Source organism: Scyliorhinus torazame, chromosome 6 (assembly GCF_047496885.1).
Source record: "Scyliorhinus torazame isolate Kashiwa2021f chromosome 6, sScyTor2.1, whole genome shotgun sequence".
Lineage (NCBI taxonomy): Eukaryota > Metazoa > Chordata > Chondrichthyes > Carcharhiniformes > Scyliorhinidae > Scyliorhinus > Scyliorhinus torazame.
Window position 1 is genome coordinate 138,798,702 of NC_092712.1, and position 23,192 is coordinate 138,821,893.

Here is a 23,192-nt window from a genome sequence, read left to right on the forward strand (position 1 = left end):
CTCACCCCTGATCCCGTGTGACTTCACCTTTTGTACTAGTCTACCATGAGGGACCTTGTCAAAGGCCTTACTGAAGTCCATATAGACAACATCCACTGCCCTACCTGCATCAATCATCTTAGTGACCTCCTCGAAAAACTCTATCAAGTTAGTGAGACACGACCTCCCCTTCGCAAAACCGTGCTGCCTCTCACTAATACGTCCATTTGCTTCCAAATGGGAGTAGATCCTGTCTCGAAGAATTCTCTCCAGTAATTTCCCTACCACTGAAGTAAGGCTCACCGGCCTGTAGTTCCTGGGATTATCCTTGCTACCCTTCTTAAACAGAGGAACAACATTGGCTATTCTCCAGTCCTCCAGGACATCCCCTGAAGACAGCGAGGATCCAAAGATTTCTGTCAAGGCCTCAGCAATTTCCTCTCCAGCCTCCTTCAGTATTCTGGGGTAGATCCCATCAGGCCCTGGGGACTTATCTACCTTAATATTTTTTAAGACACCCAACACCTCGTCTTTTTGGATCACAATGTGACCCAGGCTATCTACACCCCCTTCTCCAGACTCAACATCTACCAATTCCTTCTCTTTGGTGAATACTGATGCAAAGTATTCATTTAGTACCTCGCCCATTTCCTCTGGCTCCACACATAGATTCCCTTGCCTATCCTTCAGTGGGCCAACCCTTTCCCTGGCTACCCTCTTGCATTTTATGTACGTGTAAAAAGCCTTGGGATTTTCCTTAACCCTATTTGCCAATGACTTTTCGTGACCCCTTCTAGCCCTCCTGACTCCTTGCTTAAGTTCCTTCCTTATACCTTGAAACTGCAGCTCTCACAATGTTCTGATGATTTGGTGACTCTTGGAATTGATTTTCTCTTTTGTCCTTCCTTTGAGGACCTCCTCTCCTGCCATCCCTGTATCTTCTTTCAATCTTTGCTGGGTTTTCTTTTACTCGCTACCACCATTTTCCATTGTGGGCTGGGGTTTAGATAGGGTTTTGCAATTGTCTCAGCCCCCAAGATTTGCTGCTTGAGTACATAGTCTCTTTAAGAGTAACTGTTTATTTACAGCAAGTATGTACACATTTGGTCCTCTGCATGAAGTTAGATCTTCTCTTCTTCCAGATCGCTCTTACCTCTCAGTCTTGGGATTTGTCATTATTATTAAATTAGAATATTTATGCTTCTTATGTTAACCCTTTACTACACAATGGTTGATCTATAGCACAACTCTGATTGTACATTGTGGATCCACATCTCTTAATATTCTTGCCTAATAGAATTCTATCAATCTCGATTTGAAATATTCAACTGATGTAAACTCAAAAGCTTTTTAGGAGCTCAAGAGAGGTCCAGGCTTTCACTACCACTTCTGAAGAAATAATTTATACCTAATCCCTGAAACGTCTAGATTAATGGTTATGTTTCCTTGTTCTGGATGCCCTTACCAGAAGAAATAGTTCATCTTTAGCGACTCCTATCTGGGAGTAATTGCAAGTCAGAGTTTGAGGTGGGGAAACTTGTCTATTGACAAAGAGTCAGCTTTGACAAAGCTTTGACAAAGAGTAATCCAGACTCGAAATATTAGCTCCCTTCTTGCTCCACAGATGCTGTCAGACCTGCTGTGATTGTCCAGTATTTTCTGGTTTTGTTTCACATTCCAGCATCCAGTAATTTGCTGTTATCTGCACTAACTCTTCCCTTGTTTGGAACTTGCATATGTGGTTCAGATTTAGCATAAGCTGGAGCAGGCTTATTTACAAAATGCAAAAAAAACTTTGACCTCATCATCTCATTGAAGTGCCAAAATTCTTACAGGGCTCAATGGGATAGCGGATTTACTGACAGACAGAAGGCAGAGAGTGGGGATCAAAGGGTCCTTTTCATGATGGCAGCTGGTGACTAGTGGTGTTCTGCAGGGGTCAGTGTTGGAACCATGGCTATTCATGATATGCATTCATGATCTGGAAGAAGGAACTGAGGGCATTGTTGCTAAGTTGGCAGATGATACAAAGATATGTAGAGGGGCAGGTTGAGTTGAGGAAGCAGGGAGAGTGCAGAAGGATCTGGACAGGCTAGGAGTCGGCAAAGTGGTGGCAGTTGGAATACAATGTGGAAAGGTGTGAGGTTATCCACTTTGGTAGGAAAAATACAGGCTTAGACTATTTTCTAAATGGGAAATCAGAAGCACAAAGGGACTTAGCAGTCCTAGTGCAGGATTCTCTTAAGGTTAACATGCAGGTTCAGTTGGCAGTTAGTACGGCAAATGCAATGTTAGCATTCATGTTGAGAGGGCTAGAATACAAGAGAAGGGATGTACTGTTGAGGCCGTTTAAAACTCTGGTCAGACGCCATTTGGAATATTGTGAGCAGTTCTGGACCCTGTATCTAAGGATGGAAGGTCCAAAGGAGGTTCACAAGAATGATCTCCAGAATGAAGCACTTGTCATATGAGGAGTGGTTCTGGACTCTGGGTCTGTACTCGATGAAGTTTAGAAGGATGAGGGGGATCTCATTGAAACTTACAGAATACTGAAGCCTGGATAGAGTGAATGTGAAGAGGATGTTTCCACTCGTAGGCGAAGCTAGAACCTGAGGGCACAGCCTCAGACTGAAGGGAAGATCCTTTAAAACAGAGATGAGGAGGAATTCCTTCAGCCAGATGGTAGGGAATCTGTGGAGCTCATTACCGCTGAAGGCTGTGGAAGCCAAGTCACTGAATGGCTTTAAGACAGAGATAGATAGGTTCTTGATTAATAAGGGAATCAGTGGTTATGGAGAGAAGGCAGGAAAATGGGGATGAGAAACATATCAGCTATGATTGAATGGCGGAGCAGACATGATGGGCGAAATGGCCTAATATTTTATGATCTTATGATATGGGAAGTGTCCCTTTGTTGGGGGGTGGGGGCTCTACAACCAGGGGCACAGTCTCAGAATAAGAAGTTGGCCATTTAGGAACGAGAGGAGGAACAATTTTTTCAGTCCGAATGTGGTGACTCTTTGGATTTCTCTACCCCAGAAGGCTATGGAGGCTCAGTCACTGAGTATGTTTGAGGCAGATGTCAAGAGGTTTCCAGATACCAATGATATCAAGGGATATTGGGATAGTATGGGAAGATGGCATTGAGGTAGAAGATAAACCAGTTAAATGGCAGAGCTGGCTCAAGGGGCATATCTTGGGAGTAGCAGGCGTTTGTATATTTGTGTGGTACATTATTTTGCATAAATTTCAGCTATCATTGTTAGCCCATTTCCATATATTGTGCAGTTTGTTTTGTACCTTCTACATGTTCTCTCGGAACCCTTTACCTCCAGTAGAGTGCATATCGATCCAGGCGAATATATTGCAATTGTCTGAGAAACAGCTCAAAAGGAGCTGTGCTTCTGTAGAGAGGCTGTCACTGAATTGTGTCATGTCCTGCAGCAACATAGACACCCAATGCCATTTTCAGAGGCAGGTTGCGTGACATCCTAGCCGCACAATGTGGAAACGAGGAGCCCTTCATTGACATATTTTTAACAGAGTGCAATTGGGAGCATGATTTAATTTTTGCAGTTGCATTTGTGAGCACGTGAAGTAATATTTTACAAACAACAAAAAATAAAAATGTTTTCAATGTATTTCATATTACGGCATATTTTATCAAGTTCACCAGACATGTACAAGGGGTTTAGTACTGAAGAAAGTGAATACCATAAATGTCTTGATACAATGAACTGAGACTGACTTGCAATGTTTTCCTCAACATCTTGAATATTTTACTTGGAATCTGAAAATGTTTTTACTTTCCTCACATGACTGGAGATAAACGTGAAGTGCGTTGTGACAGTTAATTTATCAATTCGCTGGAATCTCCAGCATAAAATACATGCTTCTGAATTAGTACAACTGACTTTCATGAAAGAAATCAGTCTTACTGTTCTCCTAGTGCAGAACCTTTTTTACTGGGAGCATTGGAAATAATGCAGGAGTGATCCTGGATTTTTCATCTGTAACATTTTCAGCATGCCTTCCGGGTGTCTGAGGCACCGTGCTCAGAGTGCAGAATGGAAATTTTAACCTGGTCGACAATGACCCTTCAAACGAAATGATGAACTCCACATGTCCTTCTTTTTGAGAGTATTAACATGCCGTCTAGTGGAATATTGAGGGTGCAGGCCAATAAATTAAAGAGAGGCTTAGAATTAATGACTCGAAAGACATCCTTGGTGGTTTGCCTCAGTGATAATAGTCATGCTTCTGAGTCATACAAACGTAGAAAATAGGAGTAGGCCATTCAGCCCGTCGAACCTGCTTTGTCATTCATTATCATCATGGCTGATCATCTAATTCAATAGCCTGTTTCTGCCTTCCCCCCATATCCTTCGATGCCTTTCACCCCAAGAGCTATATCTAACTGCTTCTTGAAAACATGCAATATTTTAGCCACAATTACTTTCTGTGTTTGTCAAATCCACAGGCTCAGCATAAAATCCTTACAGTGCAGAAGGAGGTCATTCAGCTCTTCAAGTCTGCAACAGCCTTCTGAAAGAGCACCCCAGCTAGAAATACTCCCCTGCCATATCAGACATTAACCCCACCTAACCTGCATACCTAATAATAATAATAATCACTTATTGTCACAAGTAGGCTTCAATGAAGTTACTGTGAAAAGCCCTTAGTCGCCACATTCCGGCGCCTGTTTGGGGAGGCCGATACAGGAATTGAACCCGCGCTGCTGGCATTGTTCTGCATTGCAAGCCAGCTATTTAGCCCACTGTGCTAAACCTTTGGACTGTGGGAAGAAACTAGAGCACCGGGAGAAGAATGTGCAAGCTCCACACAGTCACCCAAGGTCAGAATCGAAACCGGGTCCTTGGTGCTGTGAGGCAGCAGTGTTAACCACTGTGCTACTATGCTGTCCACCACACGTTTGGTGAAGCAATTTCCCCTTATCTTAAGTCCCAAATGGTCTACCACATACCCTCAGACTGTGGCCCCTGGTTCTGGACTTTCCCAATATCAGGAACATCCTTCCTGCATCTATCCTGTCTGGTCTTGTTAGAATTTTGTAGGTTTCTATGAGATTACCCCTCATTCTTCTGAGCTCCAGAGAATATAATCCTAACCAATTCAATCTCTCCTCATGTCAATCCCACCATCCCAGAAATCAGTCAGGTAAACCTTTGCTGCACTCCGTCTAGAGCAAGAATATCTTACCTCAGATAAGGAGAGCAAAACAGCACCAGGTGTGGTCTCACCAAGGCCCTGCAACATTGCATCAAGATATCCCTTCTCCTGTACTCGGATCCTCTCGCTATAAAACTCAACATACCATTTGCCTTCTTTACCACCTGTTGCACCTGCATGTTTACTTTCAGTGAGTGGTGTATGAGGACACCCAGGTCTCATTGTACATTTGCTGCCCTCAATGTATAGCCGTTCAGTTAATAACCCACCTTCCTGTTTTTGCTACAAAAGTGGATAACCTCACATTTATTCACATCTGCCATGCATTTGCCCACTCACTCAGCTTGTCCAAATCACACTGAAGGATCTTTGCATCTTCCTCACGGCTCAGCCTCCCACCCAGCTTTGCGTCATCTGCAAATTTGGAGATATGACATTTAGTTCCCTCATTTAAATCATTTTTTTAAAAAAAATATTTTATTGAAAATTTTTGGTCAACCATCACAGTACATTGTGTATCCTTTACACAATAATATAACAGTATAAATAACAATGACCTGTTTTATAAACAAAGAATAAATAATATATAACAAAAACGAAAACTAAAACTAAATGGCAACTGCCTTGTCTCAGATAAACACTCTCCAAAAATATGATTTAACAGTCCAATATACAATTATTCATAGCAACGATCTATACATATTATACATATATATTAATAACCCTGAGACTCCTTCTGGTTCCTCCCCCCCCCCACCCCTCCCGCGGGCTGCTGCTGCTGCCTTCTTCTTTTCCATTCCCTCTATCTTTCTGTGAGGTATTCGACGAACGGTTGCCACCGCCTGGTGAACCCTTGAGCCGATCCCCTTAGGACGAACTTAATCCGTTCCAGCTTTATAAACCCTGCCATGTCATTTATCCAGGTCTCCACCCCTGGGGGCTTGGCTTCCTTCCACATCAACAGTATCCTGCGCCGGGCTACTAGGGACGCAAAGGCCAAAACATTGGCCTCTCTCGCCTCCTGCACTCCCGGCTCTTGTGCAACCCCAAATATAGCCAACCCCCAGCTTGGTTCGACCTGGACCCCCACTACTTTCGAAAGCACCTTTGTCACCCCCACCCAGAACCCCTGTAGTGCCGGACATGACCAGAACATGTGGGTGTGATTCGCTGGTCTTCTCGAGCATCTCGCACACCTATCCTCTACCCAAAAAAATTTACTGAGCCGTGCTCCAGTCATATGCGCCCTGTGTAACACCTTAAATTGAATCAGGCTTAGCCTGGCACACGAGGACGATGAGTTTACATTACTTAGGGCATCCGCCCACAGCCCCTCCTCAATCTCCTCCCCCAGCTCTTCTTCCCATTTCCCTTTCAGCTCATCTACCATAATCTCCCCCTCGTCCCTCATTTCCCTATATATATCTGACACCTTACCGTCTCCCACCCATGTCTTTGAGATTACTCTGTCCTGCACCTCATGCGTCGGGAGCTGCGGGAATTCCCTCACCTGCTGCCTCGCAAAAGCCCTCAGTTGCATATACCGGAATGCATTCCCTTGGGGCAACCCATATTTCTCGGTCAGCGCTCCCAGACTTGCGAACTTCCCATCCACAAACAGATCTTTCAGATGCGTTACTCCTGCTCTTTGCCATATTCCAAATCCCCCATCCATTCTCCCCAGGGCAAACCTGTGGTTATTTCTTATCGGGGACCCCACCAAGGCTCCCGTCTTTCCCCTATGCCGTCTCCACTGTCCCCAAATTTTCAAAGTCGCCACCACCACCGGGCTTGTGGTGTATTTCTTCGGTGAGAACGGCAATGGGGCCGTCACCATAGCTTGTAGGCTAGTCCCCCTACAGGACGCCCTCTCCAATCTCTTCCACGCCGCTCCCTCCTCTTCTCCCATCCACTTATTCACCATTGAGTTATTGGCGGCCCAGTAGTACTCACTTAGGCTCGGTAGTGCCAGCCCCCCCCCTATCCCTACTAAGCTGTAAGAATCCCTTCCTCACTCTCGGGGTCTTCCCGCCCACACAAAACTCATGATACTCTTTTCGATCCTTTTTAAAAAAGCCTTCGTGATCACCACCGGGAGGCACTGAAACACAAAGAGGAATCTCGGGAGGACTACCATTTTAACCGCCTGCACCCTCCCTGCCGGTGACAGGGATACCATGTCCCATCTCTTGAAGTCCTCCTCCATTTGTTCCACCAATCGCGTTAAATTTAACCTATGCAATGTACCCCAATTCTTGGCTACCTGGACCCCCAAGTAACGAAAGTCCCTTGTTACCTTCCTCAGCGGAAAGTCCTCTATTTCTCTGCTCTGCTCCCCTGGATGCACCACAAACAACTCACTTTTCCCCATGTTCAGTTTATATCCTGAGAATTCTCCAAACTCCCGAAGTGTCCGCATTATCTCTGGCATCCCCTCCGCTGGGTCCGCTACATATAACAACAAATCATCCGCATACAGAGATACCCGGTGTCCTTCTCCTCCTCTAAGTACTCCCCTCCACTTCTTGGAACCCCTCAATGCTATCGCCAGGGGCTCAACCGCCAGTGCAAACAGTAATGGGGACAGAGGACATCCCTGCCTCGTCCCTCTATGGAGCCGAAAATATGCAGATCCCCGTCCATTCGTGACCACACTCGCCACTGGGGCCCTATACAACAGCTGCACCCATCCAACATATTCATCTCCAAAACCAAATCTCCTCAGCACCTCCCACAAATAATCCCACTCCACTCTATCAAATGCTTTCTCGGCATCCATCGCCACCACTATCTCCGCTTCCCCCTCTGGTGGGGGCATCATCATTACCCCTAGCAGCCTCCGTATATTCGTATTCAGCTGTCTCCCCTTCACAAACCCAGTTTGGTCCTCATGGACCACCCTCGGGACACAATCCTCTATCCTCATTGCCATTAACTTGGCCAGAATCTTAGCGTCTACATTTAGGAGGGAAATAGGTCTATAGGACCCGCATTGCAGCGGGTCCTTTTCCTTCTTTAGGAGAAGCGATATCGTTGCCTCAGACATAGTCGGGGGCAGCTGTCCCCTTTCCTTTGCCTCATTAAAGGTCCTCATCAGTAGCGGGGCGAGCAAGTCCACATATTTCCTGTAAAATTCAACTGGGAATCCATCCGGTCCCGGAGCCTTCCCCGCCTGCATGCTCCTAATTCCTTTCACTACTTCCTCTATTTAAATCTGTGCTCCCAGTCCCACCCTTTCCTGCTCCTCCACCTTGGGAAATTCCAGCCGGTCCAGAAAGCCCATCATTCTCTCCCTCCCATCCGGGGGTTGAGCTTCATATAATTTTTTATAAAATGCCTTGAACACTCCATTCACTCACTCCGCTCCATCTCTCCTTCCTCATCCCTCACTCCCCCTATTTCCCTCGCTGCTCCCCTTTTCCTCAATTGGTGGGCCAGCAACCTGCTCGCCTTCTCCCCATATTCATACTGTACACCCTGTGCCTTCCTCCACTGTGCCTCTGCAGTACCCGTTGTCAGCAAGTCAAATTCTACGTGTAGCCTTTGCCTTTCCCTGTACAGTCCCTCCTCCGGTGCCTCCGCATATTGCCTGTCCACCCTCAGAAGTTCTTGCAGCAACCGCTCTCGTTCCCTACTCTCCTGCTTTCCTTTATGTGCCCTTATTGATATCAGCTCCCCTCTAACCACTGCCTTCAGCGCCTCCCAGACCACTCCCACCTGGACCTCCCCATTATCATTGAGTTCCAAGTACTTTTCAATGCACCCCCTCGCCCTTAGACACACACCCTCATCTGCCATTAGTCCCATGTCCATTCTCCAGGGTGGGCGTCCTTCTGTTTCCTCCCCTATCTCCAAGTCCACCCAATGTGGAGCGTGATCCGAAATGGCTATAGCCGTATACTCCGTTCCCCTCACCTTCGGGATCAACGCCCTTCCCAAAACAAAAAAGTCTATTCGCGAATAGACTTTGTGGACATAGGAGATAAACGAAAACTCCTTACTCCTAGGTCTGCTAAATCTCCACGGGTCTACTCCTCCCATCTGCTCCATAAAATCTTTAAGCACCTTGGCTGCTGCCGGCCTCCTTCCAGTCCTGGACCTCGACCTGTCCAGCCCTGGTTCCAACACCGTATTGAAATCTCCCCCCATTACCAACTTTCCCACCTCTAGGTCCGGGATGCGTCCTAGCATACGCCTCATAAAATTGGCATCATCCCAGTTCGGGGCATATACGTTTACCAAAACCACCGTCTCCCCCTGTAGTTTGCCACTCACCATCACGTATCTGCCCCCGCTATCCGCCACTATAGTCTTTGCCTCAAACATTACCCGCTTCCCCACTAATATAGCCACCCCCCTGTTTTTCGCATCTAGCCCCGAATGGAAGACCTGCCCCACCCAACCTTTGCGTAGTCTCACCTGGTCTATCAGTTTCAAGTGCGTTTCCTGTAACATAACCACGCCTGCCTTAAGCTTCTTAAGGTGTGCGAGTACCCGTGCCCTCTTTATCGGCCCGTTCAGCCCTCTCACGTTCCACGTGATCAGCCGAGTTGGGGGGCTTTTTACCCCCCTCCCCGTTGTCGATTAGCCATCCCCTTTTTCCAGCTCCTCACCCGGTTCCCACGCAGCTGTGTCCCCCCCCAGGCGGTGCCCCCCCCGCCCATCCCACCCCATACCAGCTCCCCCCTCTCCCCAGCAGCAGCAGCCCAATAATTCCCCCCTACCACCCCCCCCCCGCTAGATCCCCCACTAGCGTAGTTACACCCCCCATGTTGCTCCCAGAAGTCAGCAAACTCTGGCCGACCTCGGCTTCCCCCCGTGACCTCGGCTCGCACCGTGCGACGCCCCCTCCTTCCTGCTTCCCTATTCCCGCCATGATTATCATAGCGCGGGAACCGAGCCCGCGCTTCCCCCTTGGCCCCGCCCCCAATGGCCAACGCCCCATCTCTTCCACCTCCTTTCCTCCCCCCACCACCTCCTGTGGAAGAGAGAAAAGTTACCACATCGCAGGATTAATAACATAAAACTCCTCTTTCCCCCCTTTTTACCCCCCTCTTCGCCCCCCATACTCGCCCCACCACTTTGTTTCAAATGTTCTTTTTTTAATAACCCACTCATTCCAATTTTTCTTCCACGATAAAAGTCCACGCCTCATCCGCCGTCTCAAAGTAGTGGTGCCTCCCTTGATATGTGACCCACAGTCTTGCCGGTTGCAGCATTCCGAATTTTATCTTCTTTTTGTGAAGCACCGCCTTGGCCCGATTAAAGCTCGCCCTCCTTCTCGCCACCTCCGCACTCCAGTCTTGGTATACGCGGATCACCGCGTTCTCCCACTTACTGTTCCGAGTTTTCTTTGCCCATCTAAGGACCATCTCTCTGTCCTTAAAACGGAGGAATCTCACCACTATGGCTCTAGGAATTTCTCCTGCTCTCGGTCCTCGCGCCATCACTCGGTATGCTCCCTCCACCTCCAGCGGACCCGCCGGGGCCTCCGCTCCCATTAACGAGTGCAGCATCGCGCTTACATATGCCCCGACGTCCGCTCCCTCCGCACCTTCAGGAAGACCAAGAATCCTTAGGTTGTTCCTCCTCGCGTTGTTCTCCAGCGCCTCCAGCCTTTCCACACATCGTTTATGGTGTGCCTCGTGCATCTCCGTCTTCACCACCAGGCCCTGTATGTCGTCCTCATTCTCGGCAGCCTTTGCCTTCATGACCCGAAGCTCCCGCTCCTGGGTCTTTTGCTCCTCCTTTAGCCCTTCGATCGCCTGTAATATCAGGGCCAACAGCTCCTTCTTCATTTCCTTTTTGAGTTCTTCCACGCAGCGTTTCAAAAACTCGTGTTGTTCAGGGCCCCATATTAAACTGCCACCTTCCGACTCCATCTTTGTTTTTGCTTGCCTTCCTTGCCGCTGCTCTAAAGGATCCACCGCAATCCGGCCACCTCCCTCTCCTTTTTTCATCCGTATCCAGGGGGGATTCCCTTCTGGTTCACCGCACAGTACTTTTAGCCGTTAAAATTGCCGTTGGGGCTCTTATTAAGAGCCCAAAAGTCCGTTCCACCGGGAGCTGCCGAAACGTGCGACTCAGCTGGTCATCGCCGCACCCGGAAGTCATTTAAATCATTTATATATATTGCGAATAGCTGGGGTCACAGCACCGATCCCTGTGATACCCCATTAATCACTGCCTGCCATTTGGAAAAAGACCTGTTTATTCCTACTCTTTGTTTCCTGTCTTCCAACCAGTTTTCTATCCATCTCAATACACTACCCCCAACTCATGCACTTTAGTTTTACACGCTAATCTCTTATGTGGGACTTTTGACGAAAGCCTTCTGAAAGTCCAAAATAAACCACATCAACTCTACTAGTTACATCCTCAAAGAATTCCAGTAGATTTATCAAGCAGGATTTCCCTTTTGTAAATAAAGCTGAATCTGTCCGATTCTGCCATTGTTTTCCAAGTGCTCCGCTATTAAATCTTTTATAATGGACTCTAGAATTGTCCCCATTACCGACGTCAGATTACTGATCCATAATTCCATTTTCCCTCTACCTCCTTTTTTAAATGATGTGCCTTTTTTAAATAGTGGGGTTACATTACCTACCCATAACCTATAGGAACTGTTCCAGAGTTTATAGAATCTTGGAACATGATCACCAATGCAACTACTATTCTTTAAGTACCTGGGAGGTAGATTATCAGGCCCTGGGGATTTATCAGCTTTTAAACCCATCAACTTCCCCAACACCATTTCTCGACTCATATTGATCTCCTTCGGTTCCTACCTCTCACTAAACCCTGTGTTCCCCAACATTATTTGTGTGCTCCTTTAGTTGGTCAGCCATTTCTTTGCTCCTCATTATAAATTTCCCTGTTTCTGACTGTCTTCACCAATCTTTTTCTCCTCACATACATATAGAAACTTTTACAGCCAATTGTTATTTCCCCGCAAGCTTATTCTTGTACTCTATTTTCTCCTTCTTAATCAATCCCCTGGTCCTCCTTTGCTGAATTCTAAACTGCTCCCAATCCTCAAGTCTGTTGTTTTTTCTTTTTTTAAATAAATTTAGAGTACCCAATTCATTTTACCAATGAAGGGGCAATTTAGAGTGGCCAATCCACCTACCCTGCACATCTTTGTGTTGTGGGGGCGAAACCCACGCAAACAAGGGGAGAATGTGCAAACTCCATACAGACAGTGACCCAGAGCCGGGATCGAACCTGGGACCTCGGCGCCGTGAGGCTGCAGTGCTACTCACTGCGCCACCTGCTGCCCCTGGCCAGTTGTTTTTTTCTGGCCAATTTGTCTGCCTCTCCCTTGGATCTAATACTATCTCTAATTACCCCTGAAAGCCATGATTTGGCCACCTTTCCCATTTTACTCTTGCGCCAGTCAGATAGCTTTGGGTCCAAGATCCACTCCAGGGACTTCAGCACTTAATCTAACTTCAAGATTAAGGGAGTACTTCATCAGTGGAGGGATTAGCTTTTAATTGAGACATGAGATAGATGACTGGTTACACTGCATTTGGTTGTGTTAAGTGAAAGATAAATGTTGACAAAATAATTCCCTTGTTCTTCAAATAGTGTCATAGGGCATTTCCAATTCTCTTTCTGCACCTAGTAATGCACTAAGGCAGACTTTAGTCTGCTTCAGTACCTAGTTATTCCTGAACAGTTTGCTAGTCTGTCGTGGGGCTTATAGCTTGAGGGGCGCCACTCCACATCAAGCGTGGTTGACCAGGAGTCACTCCTGCCCTCACCGCCATCCATCAACATGTTTGGAAGGATTTACAGGTTGACAAACTCAACCTGTTACACTGCATTGTGAATGCACCTTCCTCGGCAATCAAATCCTGGGATGAGACTTGAATCCGGTGCTTCTGGCTCAAAGGCAAGGACGTTACCCATTTTGCACAGGACCTTTACACCCATCTAAACAAGCAGGCATCGCTTCAGTTTCATGTTTTATGTAAAATATAGTACCTCCAACCATGTATCACTTCCTCAGTACTACATGTAAGATTGAGCCTGAATTACACCCAAAAAACTTGAATGTGCCCTGACTCCACAAGCTTCTGACGCAAGACTTATGTATCTGTATCTTTATTCCTGTCTGTCAATTGTTAAGAATCTTACGTTTAGGGCATATTTCCTAGGCACCTTTCTCGTTAACCAAAAAGTACTATTTCATATTTTCTGCAGCTACTACTTGGACAGCCTGTCTCAACTATTATTTCTTACAGTTTATCATCCTCGTATTTGGTACTGTCAATATAGAAAAGATTATATAATGTGGTGGAAATTGGTAACTGTTTATGAGGCATGAGAAGATACCTAAAACAGTCTTTAGGCCTAAGGGTTAAATGTCTGTTGAGTATAGTAGATGTTGGACCTGATCCCATTTTTGCATTCAGGGTGCTTTAATGATCCCAGTGATCACCAACCACATTTTCTTTCTGAAAAAACACCATCCTATGCAGCCATGGGTGGTGCTGCTCTCTGACTCTGCAGGAAATGCAATGGGCCCTCCCCCAGTCTCCCCCACCCCAGGACTTACCCAGCTGCCATTGTTGATCAGGCATGACTCTGTATCTGCAGCACACCCTCACTATACAAATCTGGCACAAGACCGATTCATGTTATTCTGTGCAGAATATTGCAAAAGCCATAAAGCAGATTATATCGATGCACCACTCCATCAGTACTCACCTCGATCATACTTATTTTGCATGATTATTTTGTGTGGTTACACTGGGAAAAGGTTATTTCTGCACATTACATAATTTTTAGAAACATTTCACCTGTTATTAACAAAGAAGACAATAAAGCTTTCTGCACTTGTCTTTTCAAAGTGTGAATCGTCACTGGATGGACAACGTGGAAGGTGTTGGTGTGTTTTCCGCTGGAATGGAAAGCGAATCCCAGGATCTCCAGAAATGAGAGGTGATCCCCAATGCCACAGGCACGACAGACGTGTTTCAGCATCAGCAGAACAAAATAACTGAAGTGTCATTAAGAAACTGATGAGGCATTAAAATCTTTGCTTTTCTTTCACGTTACCCACAGCATTTGAAGGTGATACCTGCAAGGTTACAGTTATCTTTCTTGTATGTAAGCTATTTATTTCCTGCTTTTTTTTTAGTTTAAAGATTTCATTAAAAAAAATAATGCCACATTTAAGATAGCACATAGATAAATTGCCCAGTGAAATAATCTACTGTTGCTTGTTGTACTTTTGGTTCACTACTGATGAGCATGAGAACATTTCTGTTGTGAAAAATGCAACCGATTATGCTCGGTTGAAAGTATTATGTAAACAGTTACTGGGTACACTGCAAGTCACGGTGTATAATCAATGGTAATAACACATTATTATTATTGCAATAATGGATCTCCTGGCATGAAAAAAATGTAAAGGGCAGTGCTATGCCTCAGATGCAATTGCTGCCAATGTTAATTGACTATTGCCTCCCATCAGGATAAAACATCTTCAAGTCATATATCCAATCATCAGTTGAGAAGTCAATATTTTATAGAACCAAAATATAGTGGTGTGTTTCAAGGTATACATGCTTCAGGTTACCTAGTAACTTTTGTTAACTGCTCAAACTTCATTCTTGTGTTTTTTGACATCAGTGCTCTTGCCTTTAACACACTCCTATTTATAATACTAGGTATTTGGCGAAGTTTTGTGTTTAAATGCATTCATCACTGAATGGTAAATTTAAATTTTCATTGCAAAGAAAAAAAATACTTTATTCTTGCGGTGCAAAATTACACCATCATCACACATTTTCCAAACTATTTTGAAGTAATGAAAAGAATTAATGTTGGCCCTTTGCACTCTGAGCTTCACCACCAAGTGTGTAATCACATTTTATTTTTGTTATCACTATAACTAAGTGTTGATACGGATTTCAACCTTTGCCCTCTCAAAATGGTTTTGCTTCAACTAATATTCAGACACATGTCTGCCATCAACATGCTCAGCACCTGTAGCATAGAAGTGGAAAATCTGTTACCAGTTCATCTTTAGGGGATTACATTTTTTTAAAATTAAGCTTTCTGAAATAGTTAGCAATTTCTTGGTCAACATTAGAAGTAACTGATGCCGCAGTGAAGAATTTAGCTAATCCTCTGCCAGCACATTTGTTAAAAAAATGAATATATCCACTATAGTAGACACCCTACCGCTCCAACAGTCACCAGCTGTCAATTCTGACCACGCAATTCTAATTTTGTTTTTTGCCATTTTAGCGTAAATGAGTGAATTAAAATACATTAATTAAGCAGCTTTTACCTTAATCATTGTCTGAGATATTGAGCAGTTTTAAAACTTACTAGCTTTTATTTTTTTTGCTTAAGTGTTCATGTTTCCTTTTTCAAAAATAAATTTAGAGTACCCCAATTTTTTTCCAATTAAGAGGCAATTCAGTGTGGCCAATCTACCTACCATGCACATGAAATGAAAATCGCTTATTGTCACAAGTAGGCTTCAAATGAAGTTACTGTGAAAAGCCCCTAGTCGCCACATTCCGGCGCCTGTTCGGGGAGGCTGTTACGGCACATCTGTGGGTTTGTGGGGGTGGGACCACGCAGACATGGGAAGAATATGCAAACTCCACACGGACAGTGACCTGGGGCCGGGATTGAACCCGGGTCTTCGGCACCGTGAGGCAGCAGTACTAACCACTGCGCCACCGTGCCGCCCTAAATGTTTCCTTCAACAAAATTTGTGAAATCACCTACATCATGAAAAATGTTCCATGAGAAAAGATTGCTTGCAGTGGAGTAGTCATTGGATTAAACAACAGTGCATTATTTTACTGAATGTACACAAAAGTGCCTATCAATTATAACTGTGTTGAACATATTGCCTTGACTGTGATGTTGAAAAGTTTGATTCCCTGCACCTGCTGGGATTTCTGATGATGTCTTAATAGCCTGTAACCACTAGATGGCACTCATACATGTGTTCACATTTCTCCTTTACTGTAATATTTTTTAATCAATCAAAATGCTATGGTAACATATTTCCTGTCAATGTAACTGCATCATCTAAATTTCATTGTGGAAAATCACTGTTTAATTATGTTCCACAATTAGTCAACTTAGCTTCAGTGAATTTTTGATTTGTGTGATACTGTGGTACAAATTAAGCTACTGACTTGTTGCTGTAGAGAGAAAAAAAACCCAATGCTTTGTGTTTATTCGGTTTAAATAATGTTTATTAAAAAACATAATTATATTAAATACAGACCATATTCTAACAGAATATTCATTTCATTTAAGGAAAAATAATCATATGACTTTTTAGTAAATGAAAGCTTTTTTTTTAAAAGGACAAACGTCCTTTTTAAATTTTATAGAAAGTTTTACCCGTGAAGGCTAGGTTCCTGTTTCAGACCTGCAGAACAAGACATTTCAAAATATGTAGTATCATACACTAATATTTTTACATAAGAGCACAAAGTCTGTCAGGATCAAATTGGTCACAGGCAGTTTTTAAATAGTCAAGTGGAGATTCCCTGATTCCTTTCCGAAGTGCCTTTTTCCTTGCGAACTGTAGTGCAGATTTCTTGGGAATTAAAAAAAAACTCCCATTCTTTCAGGGAGATGGAAGGATATGTGGCAGGGTAGAGCTGCATCAACTGGGCTGAAAAAAGCCCCCTTTCCCATCCTAAGCTGGCAGCAGAACTCACAGCTCTAGAACACAGGCAGTCCATGCCAACTGCCAGTTGCTCTGAGGTCTCTGATTGATCAGTGTCTCTTGCTCATTCTCTTTCTCTCTCACATACATACAGAGTCCACAGGAGCTGCGGGATTCCTCACTTACTCTCAAAGCTATAACAACGCAATTCCCCAGTTCTGTCAAAGCTAAGCAGCTGAGTGCCATATTTATCCACACACCAGCAGACACCTCGCCTCCTCCCCTTAGAAGATCGACACTGTGGTAAAGAGGGGAAAATAGGTTAAACATTTAAATAAAGCATAATGTTATTCTTCCGTTAAATAAAGTAGTCATAAATCGCCAAATTCCTTGTTATATGCATTAAAAGAACCATGTTGTTGATTGGGTGACGTAGGGATGTAGCATTCATACTGTGAGCAAAGATTTGCTTCACATTTGTGAATGTTGAATCATAGGGGAACAGTAGCATGACAGCCATTCTTGTCAAGGCTTCAGCATCAAAACATCCGCAAGGCTTGATGTATAATGATGTTGGGCCAGTAGGCCTCCATCTTAAACGAGGTGTCCGTCACAGTGCACTGGATCTCTTTAACAGTTTCCAACCGAATAATAGGATCCTGTTCTCTAATGGAGTTTCCTCTTACAACATTGGCATGTTCAAAATGTATTTAACAATCAACGTTATCTTCTGATATAAACCATGGTGAATGATATTTATTTCTAACTCTTTAAACAGAAAATGCTTCAAATACTCAGCAGGTATGGCAGCGTCTGTGGAGAAACAAGAGTTAATGTTTCAGGCGTCAGACCTTTCATCAGGTCACAGAAATGGTAACTCTGTTTCTCTATCCACAAATGCTGTCAGACCCGCTGAGTATTTTCTGCAGTTTCTGTTTTTATTTCAGATTTTTAGGATCTTTGGTATTTTGCTTATCCATTTTGATTTAAAGTTTTGCTGGAAAATCATAATGCATCCAGAGCATTAAGCTGCAGCCCACAGATTGTTCCATGTTGTCAAGAATCTGTCGACCCTGAGAAGGACTCACTACTTAATGGAATGATGCAGCAATTGAAGTTTCAGAGGAGTCAACCTAATTGTTGATGTGGTAAAGACTGGAAATGCAAAATCTCCCCCACAGAATGGTACTAAGGCTAGTCAACACGAGATATTCAAAAGAAGAAAATCTAAAAAACTAAGGTTGCCAAGTTTTTGTTAAGTAATGGTGCTAAGGGGTGCCACGGCAGGTAAATGAAGTTCAGATAGCGATTTGTCATGATCCTAAATGAATGACAGAACACGGTCAAGAGAGTAAAGAGCTTGTTCCTGTTCCAATATTCCTGAATCATTTGTTTTCAGCAGCAGTTACTATTTTAGAAGTTTCCTACCCAAGGTTAGCCGTTTAGTTACTTCTGAGTTAAAAACAATTTGGGGTATACATTACGAGTGACAAAAAGGCAAATCCAACTCGGTCAATGCTCACCGATTTTTAGGCCAGATCAATAGGGAGTGACTGCTTGCTCAGTCACCTGAAATGGTAGCAACTTGCATTCCACCCCCTCGATTAGCCAAAATGCTAACCATTACAGATGCAGAAAGTGTAAGATAGGTGTGACAGGATCATACTACCTCATTCCCAATAGTTCCCCAAAACATGCACAAGTTTCAGGTGTAAATAATAGATGAATGTTGGGTGTTACTTCACATTTTTGGGAGTTTTGCATAAATAATGCCCAACATTTGAGCATATGAACCATGTGCAAAAATACATTGATTGCAAAACCTTTCCCTTCGTCTTGAATCTTAAGCTGTGACTGAAACATCAGGAATGGACCACAGACCTTACAACTGCACAGCAAAGACATTACTGGGAGTTTCTGCATTTTAGCCAGTGCATTATCTGGTTAGTAATCCATATGGTTTATGTGTGTTAAGGACAGAACAACATTGTTTTGTTGCTAGACAACTTCAGTGAGTGCATGCTATACACGGTTAGGAAGGGGAACAATTATCAAATGGAACAAAGGAAGGAAAGTTAACAACAATGGGACAGAGACATCACAAACCTGTTTTTTCTTGTAGAAGCCTTTTTTGTCACAATTTGGAATGTATACACCTCTGGGGCTCAGAACGGATACAGCTTTCAGATTATTTAGGATGTCTTCCATTTCTCTCCGACAAGGGCCCTAATAAACATACAGAGAGAAAAATCTCATGATCCTTGATATAGAGACAAAGGTGAAGTTCCTCATTAAAATCATTGATTTGGAACAAAACTATAAATAACATTTTTGAATGATATCAGACACGGTTTTACTAATTTTAATTGCACTGGGATAAGGAAGACAACGGTTTCTTCTGCCTAGTGACATTGTAATTTTTTTTGATATCCTGTGTATATCACTTCCTGTGCAATGTTGAACAGAGCGAATGAAAGAAAACGTGTTGGTGTGAAGATTTAGTTGAAATGCAGCAATAGGTATTTTCGGCGCATTTGAAATGACATTGCAGAGACCAGAGGTGGTAGATCGTCCAAGTGCACAGTTTGATTTCAGATTGGAGCGAATTTAACAGGAGATTAAAATAGTTAGAAATGCATAAACATTGAAGAGCCCACTGCCCACTCACATATTCAGTGTCGTGCTTTATTTCTGAAGAAAAGTTGGTGGTTTCAGTGTTAGCCGCCTCGTTATTTATTTTGTACAGCTGGGATTTTTTCGATGCTTCTTTCCGCAGCAGCTTATTGTGCTGCTGGTGAGTTTTACTCTCTTGCATTCGGTGTGTGTTGGGACTCCACTCATTCCCGGAGTTACTGGCATTCCTTTCTTCCTCTGAACGGTTGGCATTTCCTAAAAGTCAAAGTGAGAGTCACGTCAATGAAGAGTTTGGTTCAAAAATCATCTGGAGCAAAGAAAAGTGCATAAGCTGAATGACAACTATATTAAAACGGGGGAGGGTGACGAGGAAGAGGCGAGTGTACGGCATGGTTTTAACTGCTTCACCATACTCCAGTTGATTCCAGCCGTCAGTCTCTCCATGTAGGGCTTTTAAAGTGGAACATGTTTGAGCAGCAAGCCTTGAAATGCTCTGCTCCACCGGATGGTGGGGAGCTAACATCGTCAAATCGCATACTGGACCAAATGCTTGCTAGCAACGTTCCCATTGCCACAACGGGCTGCATTCCTCTTATTCTTATCCCGATCCTTTTCAGTAATAAAGGGGTTTAATTGATTGCACATCATTCTAGTAGGAGGGTTGTTGCCGCAACCAAAGGAAGGGGGCTTTTAGAGGCTGAAAGGATTGCCGAGTGTGTCGGCACGAAACCAGCTCTATTCCACATATGTATTAAGCAAGCGATTCCTTCCAAAGCAGGCGTTAAAACACACCCAAGCCGAAAAGTTTGTGCATCGCGTAGAGTTGCTCAGTTACAGAAAGAAGATAAGTGAAGCTCTTAACTTTATGCTCTCCCTGCCCCCGAAAGGGTCAAGCCCACCCGCGCCCCTTGTTTAAAACATGAAGAGGCAATGTTGCCATTCCTCCCAACTCCAAACACTGAGGCTACTGTTTAAACAGCCGCTCCCGAGCGGGTGAAAAGACGAGAAGCCGAGCACCAGGTAGTCTGAAGCCATTCAATCGCAGCGCTGCCGCCGCCACTGGAGCTGGACTTCAATCCACAGCGTGTCTCTTTTATTTTGGATAAAGTTCAAGAAGAGAAAATTAAAAATCAAACCTCTATGCGCAGTTGCTCATCTCCTGAGAGAGATCAGCACTGCTTACACCCAGCGAAACCTTAAAGCGGTCGTGCCAAAAAGACGCTGTTTACAGAGAGCAAACTTAACGCAGGGGGCCTGGGGATGGGAAATAAAAGTGTGAAGAAGCAAAGTTTACAACCCCGGGCCCCGACAGATCGGTAAAATGCGTGGATGTTTTTTTTTTGGTACCTGCAGCGGCGAGCACGCGGAGCTTGGCCGTCTGGTTGGTGCACAGTCCCCTGCCTTCCAACAGTGCCTGGAGGGGTCTGCTCTCCCCGGCCTGGGGCAGACAGGTGAAGCCGGCGGCGCAGCGCTCCGTGTACACGCCGCACGGCTGCCCCTGGCGGAGGGCGCAGGTCATGCAGCAGCCGCAGCCCGGTTCCCTGACCGGCTGGCAGTCTCCCTGCAGCGGCTTGCACTGCGCCAGCGCGCGGGCGTCGCACGGCTCGCAGCGGACGACAGGTCCCAGGGTGGCGGCCAACTTGACACTCACCGCCGCCACGGCCAGCACACACAGCGCGTACACCATGGTTCACTGAACACAGCAGCCTTTACCGAGGAGGAGGGAGGGGAAGGGGAAGGGGGGAGCAGGAGGTCACTTCTCAGCAGAGTTCCTCACACACACACACACACTCGAAACAGGGGCGGCAGGCAGCGAGAGAGAAAAAAACAGGTTTGCAGCTCCGCGGAATTCACACCGAACTTGGAGCAAAATTTTCCTTGTTTTTTTCCCCCCCCTCAAAAAAAATGACTTTCTTTTCAATAAACTTTATCCGCTCGCACTTTCTTCGACTCCGAGAAACAAGGAGCGAATGCAGGTTCTCTTATATCAAAAAAGGAGAGATCCCGCCCCCCGGAATATGAATAATTCACTCGCCTCCCATTGGATTTTCGCAGCTGGTTATTTGCTGATACAGGTTTCGGGGCGGGGCAATTTCTTTGCCCCCCTCTCTCTCTCTCCCTCCCCATACCAGACAAGTCGCCCCTTAGTGAGTGCCACCCCAGAACACAGGTCAGCAATGCCACCCTGCCTTGCGGGCTGCCCCCACACTTCTCTTTTCTCGGGGGGGGGGGGGCATTTCAAGTTACTGGAGCCACAGACATCTTTCAGTCACTGGGAGATGGTCAGTGTGTGGCAGATTAAATCGTTGCTTTGAACAACGGCACAAAAGTAAAGCGCACAGGCTGGCTCAGCAAGAGTGACCGGCCTCCTGTGCCACTGGGGCTGATTAATGTGCGACCTGCACAAATTGATGATTAAAGTTGATCCTTTTGCAAATGATGGATGGGAGACTGTTCTCGAGTCAGGCGGAAAGGCTCCTTGTAACATAGATTTTCATTCACCTGAGCCAAAGGCAATGATTCTGCACCGCTGCTTTTTCCATTGTTAAGTGTTCAGTGGTCGGAACAGTCTCGCATGATGCCGTCCTCCCTCACCGACTAGACCATTCCAATTTGCTGAGATTAAATCTGACTGAGACCTCTTCCAGCGTTCGCCTGCCTTGCTTTAGGGAGAGGCGAAGTCCATTTTTGTGACCCCTTCCCACCCACCCTTTGAACAAGCAAGATCTCAGCGAAAGCGTTCAGCAGTCCTCTCGCTGAGAAGGGGAATTAAACAGCGCCAAGTTAGATTGAAGTTTAGGACCTGAACTTTTTGAGATTTATTATCTTCAGCTTTCAGTGGCAGTTTAGGGTGCAGTTAGGTACCTGCACAATGAGTTTTGCAAGTTTTGTAAACGTGCCTCCCCTCTCCTCCGCCCCCTCCCCCCGCCTTAAAATAATTTGGCACCGCAATCGGGTTTTTAAATGTCGTTTTATTCAACGCGTTGTTTTATTCAACGCGTTGAGGTTTGATGCAAACTTGTTTCAGCTACCACCCTGTAACATTGTATGGCCAAAAATGGGAATGGTTTGAAAGGGGGTGTGAGGCGTTTGCGGAGATCTCCTGAAACGAAGTGCAGTTTGGGGAGGAGGGTTGAAGTTTGGAGTGCGCTTTAACGCGAGCAAGGGCAGCCCAGCCACTGAGGCTGGGATTGTTTAAAGCGTGTCCTAGCAACTGTGCAACCCTGAGCAAGCTGCTGAGGGAGAGGGGGGAGCACACAAAGACATTCAGAGAGACTGCTAACTGTTTGCTGCCTCCACACAAAATACTCTCACTCCGGCTCAATCTCAAAGCCAAACCTGCATCACAACATAAAGCATCGAGACACTGAGTTAAAAGCGTCATGGAATAACATATTAACGCTGCACCATTAATATTCCAGCGTGTTAGTTGTTTTAAATGAGTGTCTAGTTACCGGGGGGGGGGGGGGGGCAGGTTACACACATGTTCGCTGACAAGACCATGCACACAACGCAAAGAAACAATATCGGGTTTGCGTGGATTAGCAGTCAGAAATGAATCTGCTGCTGCTGATTTTTTTTTCGAAACCGTGATTGACTTTCTTGGATTAAAAGGAATTTGGGAAGACACTGTGGAGATAGAAAGGGGAGTGGGAGGCGGACAGGGCAGGGGAAGGAGGGGAGGGGACTGGCTGCTGGGGAGCTGCTGCCGGATCTGGGACAGTCAGTTCCC

The 23,192-nt window shown here is 45.2% G+C and overlaps 2 protein-coding genes across 2 annotated transcripts in view; one reads left to right on the forward strand and one right to left on the reverse strand.

The window, feature by feature from the left end:
- Window positions 1-14,388, forward strand: part of LOC140425039 (insulin-like growth factor-binding protein 4) — a 166,494-nt gene extending 152,106 nt beyond the window's left edge. Inside the window, exon 4 of the mRNA XM_072508829.1 lies at window positions 14,028-14,388. Coding sequence (XP_072364930.1) covers window positions 14,028-14,180 — 153 coding nt within the window. The 3' untranslated portion in view covers window positions 14,181-14,388. The remainder of the gene's footprint in view (window positions 1-14,027) is intronic.
- Window positions 14,389-16,845: 2,457 nt separating this feature from the next.
- Window positions 16,846-21,404, reverse strand: igfbp3 (insulin-like growth factor binding protein 3). The gene is made up of 4 exons (XM_072508830.1): window positions 20,807-21,404; window positions 19,494-19,714; window positions 18,932-19,051; window positions 16,846-17,123 (listed from the first exon to the last, which is right to left on the reverse strand). The coding sequence occupies exons 1-4, from the start codon at window positions 21,144-21,146 to the stop codon at window positions 17,004-17,006; spliced, it is 801 nt and encodes a 266-aa protein (XP_072364931.1). The 5' UTR covers window positions 21,147-21,404; the 3' UTR covers window positions 16,846-17,003.
- Between the last annotated feature and the right edge of the window lie 1,788 nt (window positions 21,405-23,192).

Bases quoted from the DNA above. Each gene is read 5' to 3' on its own strand.
- igfbp3 (XM_072508830.1), bottom strand. From the start codon at position 21,146: ATGGTGTACGCGCTGTGTGTGCTGGCCGTGGCGGCGGTGAGTGTCAAG. The intron at 19,715-20,806 runs GTACCAAAAAAA...TTTGACTTTTAG, and splicing joins CCGCGTGCTCGCCGCTGCAG to GAAATGCCAACCGTTCAGAG. The intron at 19,052-19,493 runs GTGAGTGGGCAG...TATGTTTATTAG, and splicing joins TAAAGCACGACACTGAATAT to GGCCCTTGTCGGAGAGAAAT.